The sequence below is a fragment of the Salarias fasciatus genome, chromosome 23, assembly GCF_902148845.1.
Source record: "Salarias fasciatus chromosome 23, fSalaFa1.1, whole genome shotgun sequence".
NCBI lineage: Eukaryota > Metazoa > Chordata > Actinopteri > Blenniiformes > Blenniidae > Salarias > Salarias fasciatus.
This window is the reverse complement of record NC_043766.1, coordinates 3,570,190-3,584,091: the sequence shown is the minus strand read 5'-3', so window position 1 is coordinate 3,584,091 and position 13,902 is coordinate 3,570,190. Positions and strand designations below refer to the sequence as shown.

General features: G+C 46.3%; 1 protein-coding gene across 2 annotated transcripts; it reads right to left on the bottom strand.

Annotated features, from left to right (window-relative positions):
• Positions 1–2,959: 2,959 nt before the first annotated feature.
• On the bottom strand, positions 2,960–13,685 carry sap130a (Sin3A-associated protein a). Of its 2 annotated transcripts, XM_030082514.1 has the most exons (21): positions 13,560–13,685; positions 12,749–12,871; positions 12,370–12,662; positions 11,930–12,097; positions 10,690–10,816; positions 10,469–10,584; positions 10,254–10,378; positions 9,967–10,111; positions 9,792–9,882; positions 9,589–9,693; positions 9,340–9,481; positions 8,977–9,092; positions 7,142–7,429; positions 6,889–7,057; positions 6,301–6,399; positions 5,826–6,178; positions 5,470–5,712; positions 5,262–5,387; positions 5,072–5,175; positions 4,268–4,381; positions 4,031–4,189 (listed from the first exon to the last, which is right to left on the bottom strand). In XM_030082514.1, the coding sequence occupies exons 2-21, from the start codon at positions 12,858–12,860 to the stop codon at positions 4,031–4,033; spliced, it is 3,195 nt and encodes a 1,064-aa protein (XP_029938374.1). In that variant the 5' UTR covers positions 12,861–12,871; positions 13,560–13,685. The 2 variants fall into 2 exon arrangements, with proteins under 2 accessions (XP_029938375.1, XP_029938374.1); XM_030082515.1 differs by lacking the exon at positions 13,560–13,685 and having other exon boundaries at positions 2,960–4,189; positions 12,749–12,860.
• Between the last annotated feature and the right edge of the window lie 217 nt (positions 13,686–13,902).

The following is a 13,902-nucleotide window of genomic DNA, read 5'->3' as shown; positions in this document are numbered from 1 at the left end:
CAGAAATAGTTATATTTCCACCGAAAGACTCTTGATACATCAGCCGTCCTTGATTCAACCCGACCATCAAGCTCATATATGTAAGAGTCAGACTTGCTCAGTGCTCTTTATTAGGTGTTATTTGAATGGATTATAATCTCGCCACGGGATTTAAACATCTGTAACACGGTGCAGAGACGAGATTACCAGCAAATTATTCAGCAAATAAAATGCATTTAGTGACAATATTGCAGCTTTTTCTTCACTGCAAAGCCATTCGCTGTGAACACATTGTGTTTATTAATTCACTGTCAAGTTGAAACAAGCACCAAAATTACCGATTGAAAAAGTTCTTCCATTTACTGCCAGTAAATAGTCTGAGAGGAGCAGCGCGATGAAGCATTTGCTCCTGGGATTAATAAAGCATTTCCATTCAATTCTATTTCAAATATAAGTATATTCACCTTCCAAGAAACTTTCTCTGAACTATTTGAACTTAATTTAAGAAGTTCAGGTATTTCTCACAAATCATCGCTCTGCTGAACTCAGTAAGAATGTTATTTTACGAGGTTCTTTGAACGAAAAGCCAAGGCAGATATAGATTATTTGCTGTTTTAAAATAACTACGAACCATTCAGCTCAGGATATTCACTTTCTCAGGTCAGCATCGTCAATTCAATCAAAAAATGACTCAGTCAAGTCTTATATCTTTATATTCTATCAATCTGCTTTAATAAGCAAATATATTAGCAAATGAGGGTTTAAAAAAGAAACTAAATGTTGTCCTAATTATCTTTTTGTTTTTTTGACTAAAAAGAAGCACAATGCTGCCAGACAAGGACTTCTTAACCATATAATGACATTAAGAACAAAACAAGGCTCAAAAGGTGAAAACAAAAATCCAAACGTAATCCTAACTCTGTTCGTTTTGCTTGGTTGTTTTAATTCAGCCGAATCATTTCTCCACATATCTGAGCTCTTACCTGGCGGCCCCTGAGTCCCTGCTGGAAGCTCGCCTGCCTCTGCTGAAGGGATGATCCCTTCCAAAGACCATGGAGCAGGAAGTGTTCCCAGCAATGTGTGCTTTATGGCTTCTTGACTTTGCTCCTGCAGAGTCAGAACCACCCAGTCAGGCTGACGTCCAGCCAGAGGGCGTTTCCTGATCCCATCAGAAGGCCTCCACGCCAGCGGCGCCTCATGTTTTACCTGCTGGATGTGATTTACCGAGTCAAATGTTGCTCAGGGCCGCAGCGGAACCCTCATTGTCTCCTGTCAGTATCTGACTCCTTTCACTGAGGGTATGAACACAGTAAGAGCAGAAATAACCGGCATTGGAGAAACCAATCAAACAAAAGGCCAGGAAGTCAGCTTCCTGATCGGTGAACATACTTGTCATGGGTGAAGCGCTGCCTGCAATATAACGAGAGGCAGTTAAGCTGTAAAGCAGCTGATATAAAAGATGACCTGCTCAAATCACTCTGGGCGATGAGAATCACTGAGGGTGTAACAGCAGGAGTGTTGGGATGTGTTCGCCACCGGGGGCACAGGGGCGGAGGGTAAAGAACGCCAGATGACAAAAAATACAAGGTGTAGCCCAACAGAGAACAGCCGCAGTTTAAAAAAAATATGAGTTTTCATCATTTAAAAAGCAGAACTTTCCCAAAAGGTATTTTTATTTAATGTAGACATAATAAAACTGAGTTGCAGAGTTTGTGGAGACCGAACAAAACTTTCACTTGCTGGCAAGAACCTTCGGACAAATGTCATTAAATGAATAAATAGTAAGTTGTACTGAGAGTTCTGTGAAGCAAACTGCATGTGCTACATATAGATTTAACACACGAAGCCTGAAAGTGAAAGTCAGCCGCCTCAAACCGCAGCTTCCTCTAATTTAACAGCGATGAATTAGAGCAAAAGTGAAATTCCAGCAACCCCAACGGAGAATTCTGAAAAAAATAATGGCTCTGTTCCCACCGTCTGTCTGTCTCCATGCGATTCAAGTTTACTCTTTCATCTCAACATGTAAAAATATTTTTTTTCCAATTGTCTTTGACCGATATTTTAGTTTAACCTAGACTATTGACATTTTCTCTCTGTTTGTGAAATGTTGACTTTGTTTAATTTAAAATTTAATTTTAAATACCGATAGTCTCTTTTTTCACCTTTTTCTTGCTTCATCTTACATTTCAATTAAATTGACTTAATATCTGTCATTATTCTCACTATGAAGACAGAGGAGTTTGTTTTCAATGTTTTAAATGTATTGTTAAAACTTTGAAATGATCAGCTGCTATACTTTGATTTCCCTGTTGGAATATTGGGGTGAATTGTGTGACCAACCTAAAATGCACTATAACCTTTCCAGGTGAGCGTAATGTGACCTTCTCCAAACTTCTGAAAGCACGCATGAAACTGTTGGGCGTTTCGGGACTCTCTGCCCGTCTTGTTTTGTATGATGCATCATGAGTGAAGCACAGATGGTTTTAAACCCACAGAAAACCTCTGGAAACAGCTGGTAACTCCGGACCCTCAATAACCCGAGGGCCGCCCTGCAGCAGACAGTAAGTCCACTTGAGACGAGCAGGAGGCGCTACTGTCCGTCTTAGACTTTCCAGGAAATGTTTTCATTTCTGATAACAAGACGTATTCACCAGGTTTCCATCGATTTGGTGTAAACATGATGAGAATAACACAAATTACATCTTTATCACAGCATCTGCTGCCATGTGGGAAATATTTGGTGAACATTTTGTAAACAAACTTGAGCTCTTGTGTTGTACTAAGAAAAAAAAAGCTTCTAACAAGTGAAATAGTTGAGCTGGTGAAACAGCAGGTATCTAATAGAATGAAAGCTGGCCCGTGTGGGAATATTGGATCCTTTTGAGCCGCTTTGGAAGCAGATCGTCACCATATCGACACGTATTGATCGCTGTCCCGAGCGTGTGCGTGACAAACCAAACACAAGCACAGTCCTGTAATGTTTATGTTGCTTTACTATAATTACACAGACAAAAACAATGTACAGTGACTAGTTGCCTCAGGCTCACATTGCCGGTAACACTGCAGCATGATGCGTCGCACAGCACAAAATCTTCTTCTCCAGTACAAAACTTGAAATCCAAATGCACATTTACATGAATCACTGAAACATAATTCGGCACTATGATCACACGAGGAGAGATTGCTCCCTGTGGTTTCATTCTGAGCTCTGCTCCTTCTGTCCAAGTCGAATTAAAATGCAGTCATGTTTGTCTAGACATCCGTTTGAGGACCCTCGTGTGGGTCTTTAACTTAAAGATGACACGTCGTTTGTTTTCAGATCTAAAGGACTACTTATTACTTAGTCATAGCGTTGCTTGATTATAAATCCTCTCTACTTTGCCTATTTCAGGAGTTATTTTGGGAGGGTAATATGTGAAATAAGGTTTTCTATATAGTACGTGCATTTTGCCAACATGTGCAAAATCTTCTCCCGGGTCCCTGTCGGAATCATGTACACTGACTGACAAAATGAAGGCACAAACCGATGAAGAGAGCGTAACAGACTAGCCCGTATACACACACTCCGCTGTTGGTTTCAGTCTGCCGGTCCTTCGCCTCAACTCAGACGTCTTGTGGGCGTCGGACTCAGGACGCCGTCTTCAGGTAAAATCACACGAGTACGTTAAAGATACACAGCTTCAAATTGTCTTTATAGAAGAGGCAGGAACTAAGTTAGTAGAAATGGTCTTGGGTTCAAAAAAAGTAAAAGAAAAAAAAAAAAACAAAACAGGATGGGGGGGAACAGGACGATGAAAGGCCTTCCAGTATGCCACAATAACACGGCGTGCGGCGCCGGGCGTCGCGTCTTGAATGGGAAACTTTTCCTAATGGGCCTTTCTGCTTCTCGGAGTTCCTCCCGTCTCGTCTCCACAGCTCCCCTCGCGGCGGGCCGCAGGGCGCGTGCGATTGTATGCAGCAAAAACGTAGCACCAAAAGTCTGAGCTCCTATTCGCCCCTCCGGGCGGAGACGGGGAAGTGGTTACTGGGCAGAGGCGGCGGGCGCCGCGCTCTACGCGCGCTCCTTGCGCTTCAGCTTGGAGGACTTCTTGATGGCGCCGTTCTTGTTGAGCAGCTTCAGCACCTTCTCCTTGTGGTCCAGCACCTTCATCATGGAGTCCCGGGCCTCCGTCACCTGGTCCATCACCAGCTTGCAGCGCTGCATGTTACCCTGAGGACAAACACAGCCGTGAGCGCCGCCGGGACAAACGCAGCCGCATTCTCACACTTCCTGCCGCGTTGGCCAAACCTGAATGAGCTCGTTGATGCGGTGAAGGTCGTCGTCGGCGCCGGCCCTCTTCTTGGGGATCAGGCCCTCTTGGAGGGTGGAGAGGCGGCTGTAAACGTCATGCTCCAAAGACGACTGCAGGACAAATTAAAGGAAATACAATTCAATCGCCGTGTTCAAGAGAAAATGGAACATTGCAACTAGAAGGCAGAAGAGGAAACGGATGGCGTTCGTGACAACTGTGTTTATCGGCGACGCTGCAGGATGAACTGCAGCTCTCATCTAAAATAACATGTCAACTGTGGAGTTCACACGAGGCCTTTTCATCATCTGATGCTGAAATAACGGAAAAAAAGGAGTCGACACAGTGTGAAGTGTGTGTTTGAGGCGTCCTTTCTGAAAGCAGATCTTCTCTTCATGCCAGAATCTAACGAGCAGCTCAATCTTCACACACATATTTTCAACCATTTAAATAATAATAAAGAATTAAAACAATTCCCCCCATTCCCCTCATGATATTCTAATACACTCCATCTGTACACAATCAAAGCGAAGCAGTTCATTAAGAAAAGGCCGAGTGTTCATGTTTGTGTGTGTGTGTGTGTGTGTGTATTGGTCTCTGGACGTCTCTTCAGCTCCGTTAGACACACTGCCGCTCTCTAAAAGCAGGAAATGCTCACATCTTGATCATTAACAAAGCCGATCTTCAATTTTCAATCCTCACCAGTGTCGTAATCATGCTTGATCGAGTGCTAAAGTGTTTGTAGATCACAGATTTCTCTTCGGACAGGACCAGTTAGCGAGTTGTCTGTGGTTAACACTCACCAGCTGTCTGAGCTGTGCAGCACACAGGTGGATCTTCCAGCCCTGCGCTCTGCAGGCCACTCCTCTCTGATTGGCCATATCCTGCAGGGTGCCCTTCTTCTCCTCTGTGGTGGAAACGGAGCAGTTCAGAACAGAAAGACACACTGGCTGCATTAAAAAAAAAGAGACCTTCTGCTGATGAGAAACTCACCTTTGACCCGAATGTCACTGTATCTCTGGAAGTGGTGGTACGCAGCCTTCCAGGGGTTCCGGTAGTGTCGCAGCAGAGTAACCGGAGGGCGGGGCCTGACCGGCACGTAGCGCACGCCTTCCTCATCTGGAGACGGAAACAGGCATTGGCCAAGGGAACAAACCGACCACGCAGAACCGTCCCCGAGACGGAGGCCGAGGTCACGCACCGACATACTCCCTGGGCGGAGAGTCGCGGCGCTCCGCCCTGCCAGTGATGGGCCTGCCGGGCGCCTTCTCCTCGTCCGTGCTGTTGGTCTCCACCATCTCCGACTCCTCGGTGGAAATGACGTGCTGCTGCTTGCGGGGCTTCTTCCTGGGAGACGCTCCCGGGATGAGATCTCCCGGGGCGGGGGCCGCCAGCGCGGTCTGGGCGGCGAGTGTCGGCGCCGCCGACAGGCTGGCGTTGGGGTCTGCGGGGGAAAAACGCACACGTGGGTTTGTTGTTTTTTTTTTTCAGTTTAGCATTTATCAGATCAGCAGCGACACGCACACACTCACACACTCACACACACACACTCCTCACCTGGCTGAGAGGTGTCCATGGACTCGGCCTCCTGCTTAATTTTCACATCCGGACAGGCGGAGCCGGCGGCGGTGCTGCTGGCCGCCGGCTGCGTCGGGGAGGCCACGGTGTTGGCCATGGAGGCGGGAACGGGCGGCGTGACGGCCATGGCCGCCGGCAGCGAGGACAGGACGGTGGAGGGCTGCGAGGGCGGGACGGGCCCCGGCGTGGCCAGCAGGGAGGGGATGGCCTGAGCGAGGTGCTGGCTGTTCGAAGACACGCCTTGCTGCTCTCCTCCCTGAGAAGGCAGCGCCTCCACGGCGGCCATGACGGAAGGAGCCACCGCCACGTGCACCTCCGCCTTCGGCTTCACGCTGCGGGGAAAACGGGGAACAGCCGATGAGTTAAAACGAGAATGTGTCAACCTTTAGTGGCATTTACAACCGGGGAAAAAAGAAAACAAAAAGCATTTTGAGAAGCAGGAAGTCGAAGTCACCTCGCAGGCCGGGGAGATCCGGCTCCTCTCACACCGCTCTCCATCCTGCCGCTGCTGGGCTCACTGGGCTGCGCGGGGATCAGGTTCTTACGAACACATCTGGAAGGTGAAGACATGTAACATTATACCGAGGCCAATTCAGTTCTACTTTTACTTAGGAAGTTAAAAGAACTAAAATAAAACAAGTTCATTGATAAGATTACTTTCTGTAATAGTACATTTAGGAGAAATGACTGTAATGCCGTTTTGTTTCCCGTGTGTACGTGCCTGAAATCGCTGCGCAAGTTACAACAATGAAACCTTCACTGACCATTCGAGGATTAGCAGAAACAAACTGAATCATGCTCTATCGGAAGAGAATTTTCCTCCTCATTCAACACAGTGCACAGAGCATCGGGTTCCCTTATTGCTTCGTCCACTACGAAGGCAGCGAGCGACAAACAACTTGTAAACAAACAGGAAGCTCCAGTGACGGGCTGAGCTACTGACCCCGGCCACATTGAGACGAAACACGCCAGACTGGTCCGTTTACATCGACACAGAATAAAGTAAAGGTTTGAGGACACAACACATCAGTGTGACGCTCACCCTTCATTGGCAGGCTTCTTGCGGAGGATGCTGGGTCTGGAGGAGGAGACCAGTGTGGGGGCTCCCACGCCGCCCTGGGCGTGCGCCTGGACCATGGTGGCTACAGGCTGCGTCGTGCTGAACGTGCTGCTGATGGGGCTCGCTACAAAACCATCAGTCAAAACAACTCCTGGAACGAATAAAGTACAAATTACAAACAAGCTGCAGCAACCACTTATCGTCGCCATGTTGTCTGAATTTCTACTGTAAGTACCAGGTTTGGCTTCGGCTTGCGGCTGCTGCTGCTGCGTGACTATCGGGGTCTGCTGTATCCCCTGCGTGGTGATCGGCGCAGATGTGTGCAGGCCCTGGACTCCGATGGGGGCGGGCTGAATGCCTTGTGCAGCGATGGGTGCTGGCTGGATGCCCTGGGTGCTGATCTGAGCGGACGGCAGTCCAATTCTATCCACCGCCATCAGCTGCATGTGGTTCAGATGGACAGTTGTCGCTACGCCCACTCCGGCCTGAGTGGGCAAGCCTGAGCTTGGAGCTTGAGGAGTCACTTAAAAAAGAAAAAAGAAAAAAAAAAAACAATCAATAAAGTACAGATGAGGCGCTCTATGTGCAGTGTGGGAGATGGAGTAATGCGGTTTGCTTGTATTGGGTGGCAGAAATGTTTTGTCTCTGGTTGGACTGTAAAACACTGTAAAACACTGACTGTTATCACCATCTTGTGGCAGAAAATGGTATTACACTCAAAGGAAGCTCAAAAGAGAAATTGACAAATGGTACTGGGGCCAAAACTGTTTTTGCTGTAAATTTCTGACTTTTAATTTCAGAGAGATTGAGGTTTGCTCTTTTTTGCCGATGACACCACTTTAATAAGCTCTGGGGAGAACAACCAACAACTTGTAGTCGAGACTAAATAGCCTAATACAACCACAATTCAATCAAAGATTGCAAAAAATGTGGCCCTAATGCAGAAAGATAAAACTTTTCTAAATAAGAAAGCTCTGAAAACTATTAATTGTTCACTTGTTTTGCCGTATCTCAGTTACTGTGTGGAAGTTTGGGGCAACACAGATGCAGGGATATTAAAAATTCACTGTTCCTGTATTCACATATGTTAAAAGTTTGGGATTTAATGGACTTCAAGACTCAAATATTGTTCAAAACACGACAAAACACACTCCCAGGAAACATCCAAAAAATGTTTGGGGATCAAGGAGGAGGATGCAAGTTAAGAGGGGAATTAAATAAAAAAAAAAAACAAAAAAAAACAGCATTCTCATGCCACATTAAAAAATGTGTGTATCGCCTATCACATGTGTGGAATAACACTGGAAGTCTCCAGGACCTCTAAAACAGTGCACTCATGTAAATCACTTCAAATTAATGTACAAAAACAATATATGTGAAAAATACGCCGATGATGAGCAAGTATGAGAAATTTCAAATAACATTAAGCTGTATGTTAGTGTTCTGTTGTTTAGATAGTTGTCCTGCTGGTGGTACCATGTGTGCATGGACCGATGCAGGCCTACTATATGATGATTAGCTTGCAATATAGATAAACTTGTTCTCTTTTTTTTTTTTTTTTTATGGGTAATGTACCTAGTATATTCAGTTCATGATGATTGCAGACTTATGTAAGAACACAAGGAAATGCTGTTGTGTGATTGTATATGCAGACACTTGTGTCTGAAGCGTCTTTCTTGACAGCATTGTGCAGCATCAATGGCAGGATTTTGAAAATGAAAGATGTGGGGCAGGGCCTTGTAAGTTTTAAAACTTCTTCCTACTCTATTTGAGCAAATACGTTTTTGATTCTGCATAATATTTATGTTTTCTTATTTTAAACTGTTGCTCCAATAATATATAAATATAAATAAACAGATTTCTTTGAAATGTTATGAATATTCCCACTCATTTTTAAAAGAAACACACTCTACACTGAAAAAGTACCTTGGAGACCAGCAGTGTCACATTCATAATACATTCATCAACTTCTAGCCTATTAGTTTATTATAATTCAAGTTTTACGTATTATTCACACGCCACATATTAGCACAAGTGCCAATAAATGACAATGAGATTGACAGAACTCACCAGGATACTGGCGGATAGTAGATACAGAGCTGCTGATGGGAGTATAGGTATGGGTCAAGGGGTATGAAGAGGAGTAAGCCGGGAGGAAATACTGGAACTGTACTGGCACAGAAGACCTGAGAAATGAAATGCAGACCGTTAATTCAGGACATGTCAGCATTCAGGTTCAAAACAACGTTGCTTGGCAAGAACACATTCAGTACTTCAAACGGTCATATTTAACGTCTGTTTACTGTGGTGGTTGTAAGTGCACTTAATAATTTATGAGTGCGTATCCAACGAGATATTTTTTTAAATGCTTCGTCTTTGAAATGTACCTACTTCCACAGAACCGTTACTCACTGAGACAGCCTGTGCACTCACCTGTTGTCACTTCTGGCCTCCATGGTGACGGGGTTAGGGGAGGACCTGTGGGCCGGGATGGGGATGAGATTGGCTCTCTCTCCTGGGTACTCGGACTGCACACGGGACGAAGAATGGGCGATGGGCTGCGGGACGACTTTAGCTGTGAAGGACACGGAAGAGCGGTGAAGACAAACTGTGCGCTGCAGAGACAGACGTGGAATATAACAGGTGTCAGGAGCAGACGCAGCTTCACAAGTCAGAACTTACCAACAGGGATGGCCGAGGTTGTTACTGCTGTAGCATGTGACGAGTGGGACGCCATCGTCATCGTGACAATTGTGCTGCTGGTCATTTGCGTATGCGGCACGGTGCCTGAGCATGGTAAAAATATGAATATACTTGTCAGAGTCAGCTCATTCACATATTTCTGTGGCTGACTGATATTGTATTCATACGTGAAAGCCAAGTACCTATTGTGGTTGTAGACGGCACAGTGTTGGTAGCAACGATTGGTGCCACAGTTGCAGCAGCTACTGGTGTCACAGGGCTGAAAATTGGCTTCTGCAGAGGAGAAACACAAACAATTACTAAACAGAAAACAGGTAATGTTCAATAATTTGCATAGGTGTCATTGAACACAGTGACCTGTGCCATGGTGTGTGAAGGCTGAGGCTTTCCAGCTCCAATGGCAGGGTTTGACGGCAGAGTGATCCGGGTGCCAGTGTCACGAGACGCCTGAGGTCTCTGGATGCTGACAGTGGCGGAAGGATGAATGGTCAACCCAGGACGTCTGCAACAGTGTGCACAAGTTCTCAAAGACTGGGGTAGTTTCTTGTATCCTAATGAAAGCTTTTTGCTGTTTTGTTTTTTAAACTCTAACGTGTCAAACATCTTTGACAATTCTGAAAATTTATGTTAAAGCCACAACCTACCCATGAGCCACCTCTGCAGAGTGTGTGACAGTGGGACTGATGACCGGGGACTGGGTTCTTGTTGCCGAGATGGGAGCCACCACCGTCGGCAGCACGGTTGTGGAGGTTGTCAGTGCAGGACGAGACTGCAGACAGTACGGCACAAACACTGTTAGCATGAGGAATCTGAAGGCTCCGAGCGTCACGCTCGTTTGTGTTAAAGCACAGAGGAGCACCTGGAGGGTCTGGTGGATGATGTGCTGCACCGTGGGCTGCCCCGGGCCTGCACTTGCCCCTGTGGCTGGCCGCAGGACAGACTTCGTGCTGGACATGACAGCTGCTGCGGCAGCACCTACAGAACAGAGAGCAAACTATCACAGGCAAATCCACAGCAACCGGAGTGAAATATATACACCGATCTGAAGTCTGGTGCGCTCTCTTATGATATCATGCATACCTCGCGGTAAATGAGACGTGAAGGTCTGGGGAGGGACTGCAGGGGTCCCAATCTGCAGTGCAGGGGCGCTGCCCCGAATGATATGAATGTTCGCTGGCAGCAGGTGGTGCAAGTTGCTAGAATGACCCTGAAACAGTATGAAAGCAGATCCATGTTTATAAATATCATTAAAAAGTAGTGTTGGGAAACAACAGCTTCAGTCGCATTGAATTCCATTAATCCTGCAATGAAGTGGAAGATTTCAATCAGAATTTAGTCCAAAAAACAAAACTGCACTGTTGATTTTCAATTTCAAAACATAGCGCAAATCAAACAAAAAGTTTTATACTACAATAAATCAGCTTGTCCCCTCTACCACCATCATAATATTAAATAAGCACCTTCACAGCAACAGCAAGTTAACAGAGGTGGCTGATTTTCTGGAATCAATGTTGTGTATTGTATTTCAATGATACTTCACAGTCAAGCTGCTCCGGTGCTCACAAAAAAGGTCAATATATAACTGATCATATTAAAAATCCAATAATGTTAAAGGTGAAACATTGGTCCAATCAAGAATGTTTTATTTTTTTCCTCCTTAGAAATAAGTCTCTGTAAGTGGGGCCTTCTTACATTTGAACTCTAATTTTTAGCTCCCAGCCACACGCTGGCTGTGATCTGCAGACACTCGACTGAACCATTCAAATATCAGATCAATAATCAACAGTCTGATTCACTGATTCAATGACAAGCCACCTAAAAGTGCTAGGTATTTATAAAGCTGCTTGTCACAAGAAAAAAATCTAAACAGTTCGGTGAAGTAGCACTCTAAAACATGTTCACAGGAAAGCGTTTCTTTTTACCGATATTCAAAAATGCAAACAGCAGTTCATTATTACTATGTGTTATTTAATGGTGGATAAAATGAGGGTCTTCATAAGAACAGCGTGAGGCTGTCTGTAACCACCTCTGTGTGTTTGCCCTGATGGACTGGTGACCCGTTCAGAGTGTACTCTGCTTTCACCCATAAGGGCAACTTCAGTGCTCTGCAACTCTGAACGGGATAAGGAAATATAGAGGATGGATGGATGGACGTGGTCAGAAAAGCTGCTCAAACGAATTCAGACCAATGCACAAAGAATGCGATGCTCTGCAGCAGTTTTTGGCCCAGTTCACTCTCACTCAACAAATAACTGACTTGGAAAATGTGTACACAGAAGACCAAGAGTTCCCCTGAACAGCGCTGTTCCATTTCACTCACCTGCTGACCACTGATGGTTGCCACAGGGATAGATGGTGTTGGGGCAATACTGCTCTCTATGGTGACAGTGATGTGACTAGGCACCTTGGGTGGGGTGGGGAGGTGAGCCTGGTTGGAGGCTGGTGCTGGAGCAATATGTCGACTCGGCATCGATGACTTTAGGACCGCCTAGAAAAGGAGACCATATAAATACAACTCGATTTTACTCTGGGGAGTGTAAATCATTTGTCAAGAGCACAGAAAGGGGGATATGATAAAATTTGGAGGACAGAGTTCACTTCAGACTTCATTCTCCATAATTTGATATTGCTTTAAAAGTGACTCATTTGTGCAGTAGTACTACTTCAGCGGGGTGCATTGTAACACTGCAGTACTGTTCACCAACAAAGCAAGCAAAGGTAACTCCAAACGTATAACCAGCCACTGTCTTCAAGCTTTACCTTCATCTGTCCCTCAGGGAGGACTGTGGGCTGGCCTGGTGGGAGGTGGACTGACGGAGCGGGTACAGTCACAGGTGTCCCTGGCTGGATTGGCACAGTTTGAGGGGTGGCCGGTGGCTGCCCGTGTGTCTGCACCTGTGGGTACGGCCTGACCACCATGGTCTCCTGCTTGTCATCTCTGAAGGCCATGGTCCCTCCACCTCCACCACCACCACCAGGAGGTGGAGGCGGAGGAGGAGGAGGATGCTCCGGCTGACCGTCAGCATCCCGAGTACTCTCCGGATCTGCACTGGCTATGGGGAGACAGACGGATTACATGTTACTCTTCCAAACTCCTGCTAGCCGAATACGAGAACGAGCCAAAGCGAGGCTGTGGTACCTGAAGCAGCGGGGGGCTGAGGGACAGACACCAGGTTTCCAGCTGCAGGGATCTGAGGTGTTCCCCCGCTGGAGGCAGGCAGACCGTGTCGGGGGAATTGCTGGGAGCTCATATTTAGCGGACCTATATAAAGCATAGAGATTATACATTACCTCGAGCACCAGACACAGTGGCTCTAGCGCGAGGCTGAAAGCTGTCTAATGATTGCAGCAGTGACATTTATCATGTTGGAAGACTACAACAACAACAAAAGGCCACCGGTTTAACCGTTCACTGCGCGGGGTCATGAACGAGCTAACCGAGCTCAAGAAAAATACAAGCAAAAATAAATAAATAAATAAATAAATCATACACACAAGCAAAGTAACCAAAACCAAACATACAAAACGCAGCAGGAAAAAAATTATTTCGATAGAGATGTTCACATTTTCTCATTTGAGTGTATTTGAGTATTTAGTGGATGACTGTTTACCGCTGTTACCGCTGTGTTGTTACCGACTGACAATAATTATGCGGCTGCTATCCGAAGCCGCTGCAGCTCCAAAGCATGTTTTCGGATGGCTCGTATCAAAACGTCCTGAGGCGATACCAGCGCCATCAGAAAATCAGCACATCGGTCGCGGGTTTTTGCTTCGGAAACATAAAAACTAAAAAGTACCTTGGTGGCCAGCTAGCTCAGCTAGCGACAGGCTAACGCTACAAGGCTAACCTCGCTGCCGCCTACTCTCCGGGACAATTCATTAACATTCCACACAAACTCAGCGAGCCGGAGAAAACAAACATGCTTTCCGCATGTGTGCGCATAACTCACCGTTTTAGCTCAGTTTGTTCACTGTGATCGTTCAGTGGATTACAATTTTTCCATCAGTCTTTTCTTTTTTCTCCGACATGTAAGCCGGAAGAACGCTGGGAAAAGGCTGGTACCGCCCTCCCGCCGTCCACCAATTATACTGCAGCGTTCTGGTGGGCCGACCAATCAGAGCGCGGCACTGCAGCCGCCCGCAGTACCACGGCGAAGTGGCCCGCGGACGGAGAGGAGGAGCTCGCGGAGTGGCTGCTATCGCGCCAGCTGATCTGTCGGTCACGCGCAAAACGTTCTTTTTTCTTTCTTCTTTGTTTGATTACTCGATCAGACATTCAAAGTCAGAGGAGTC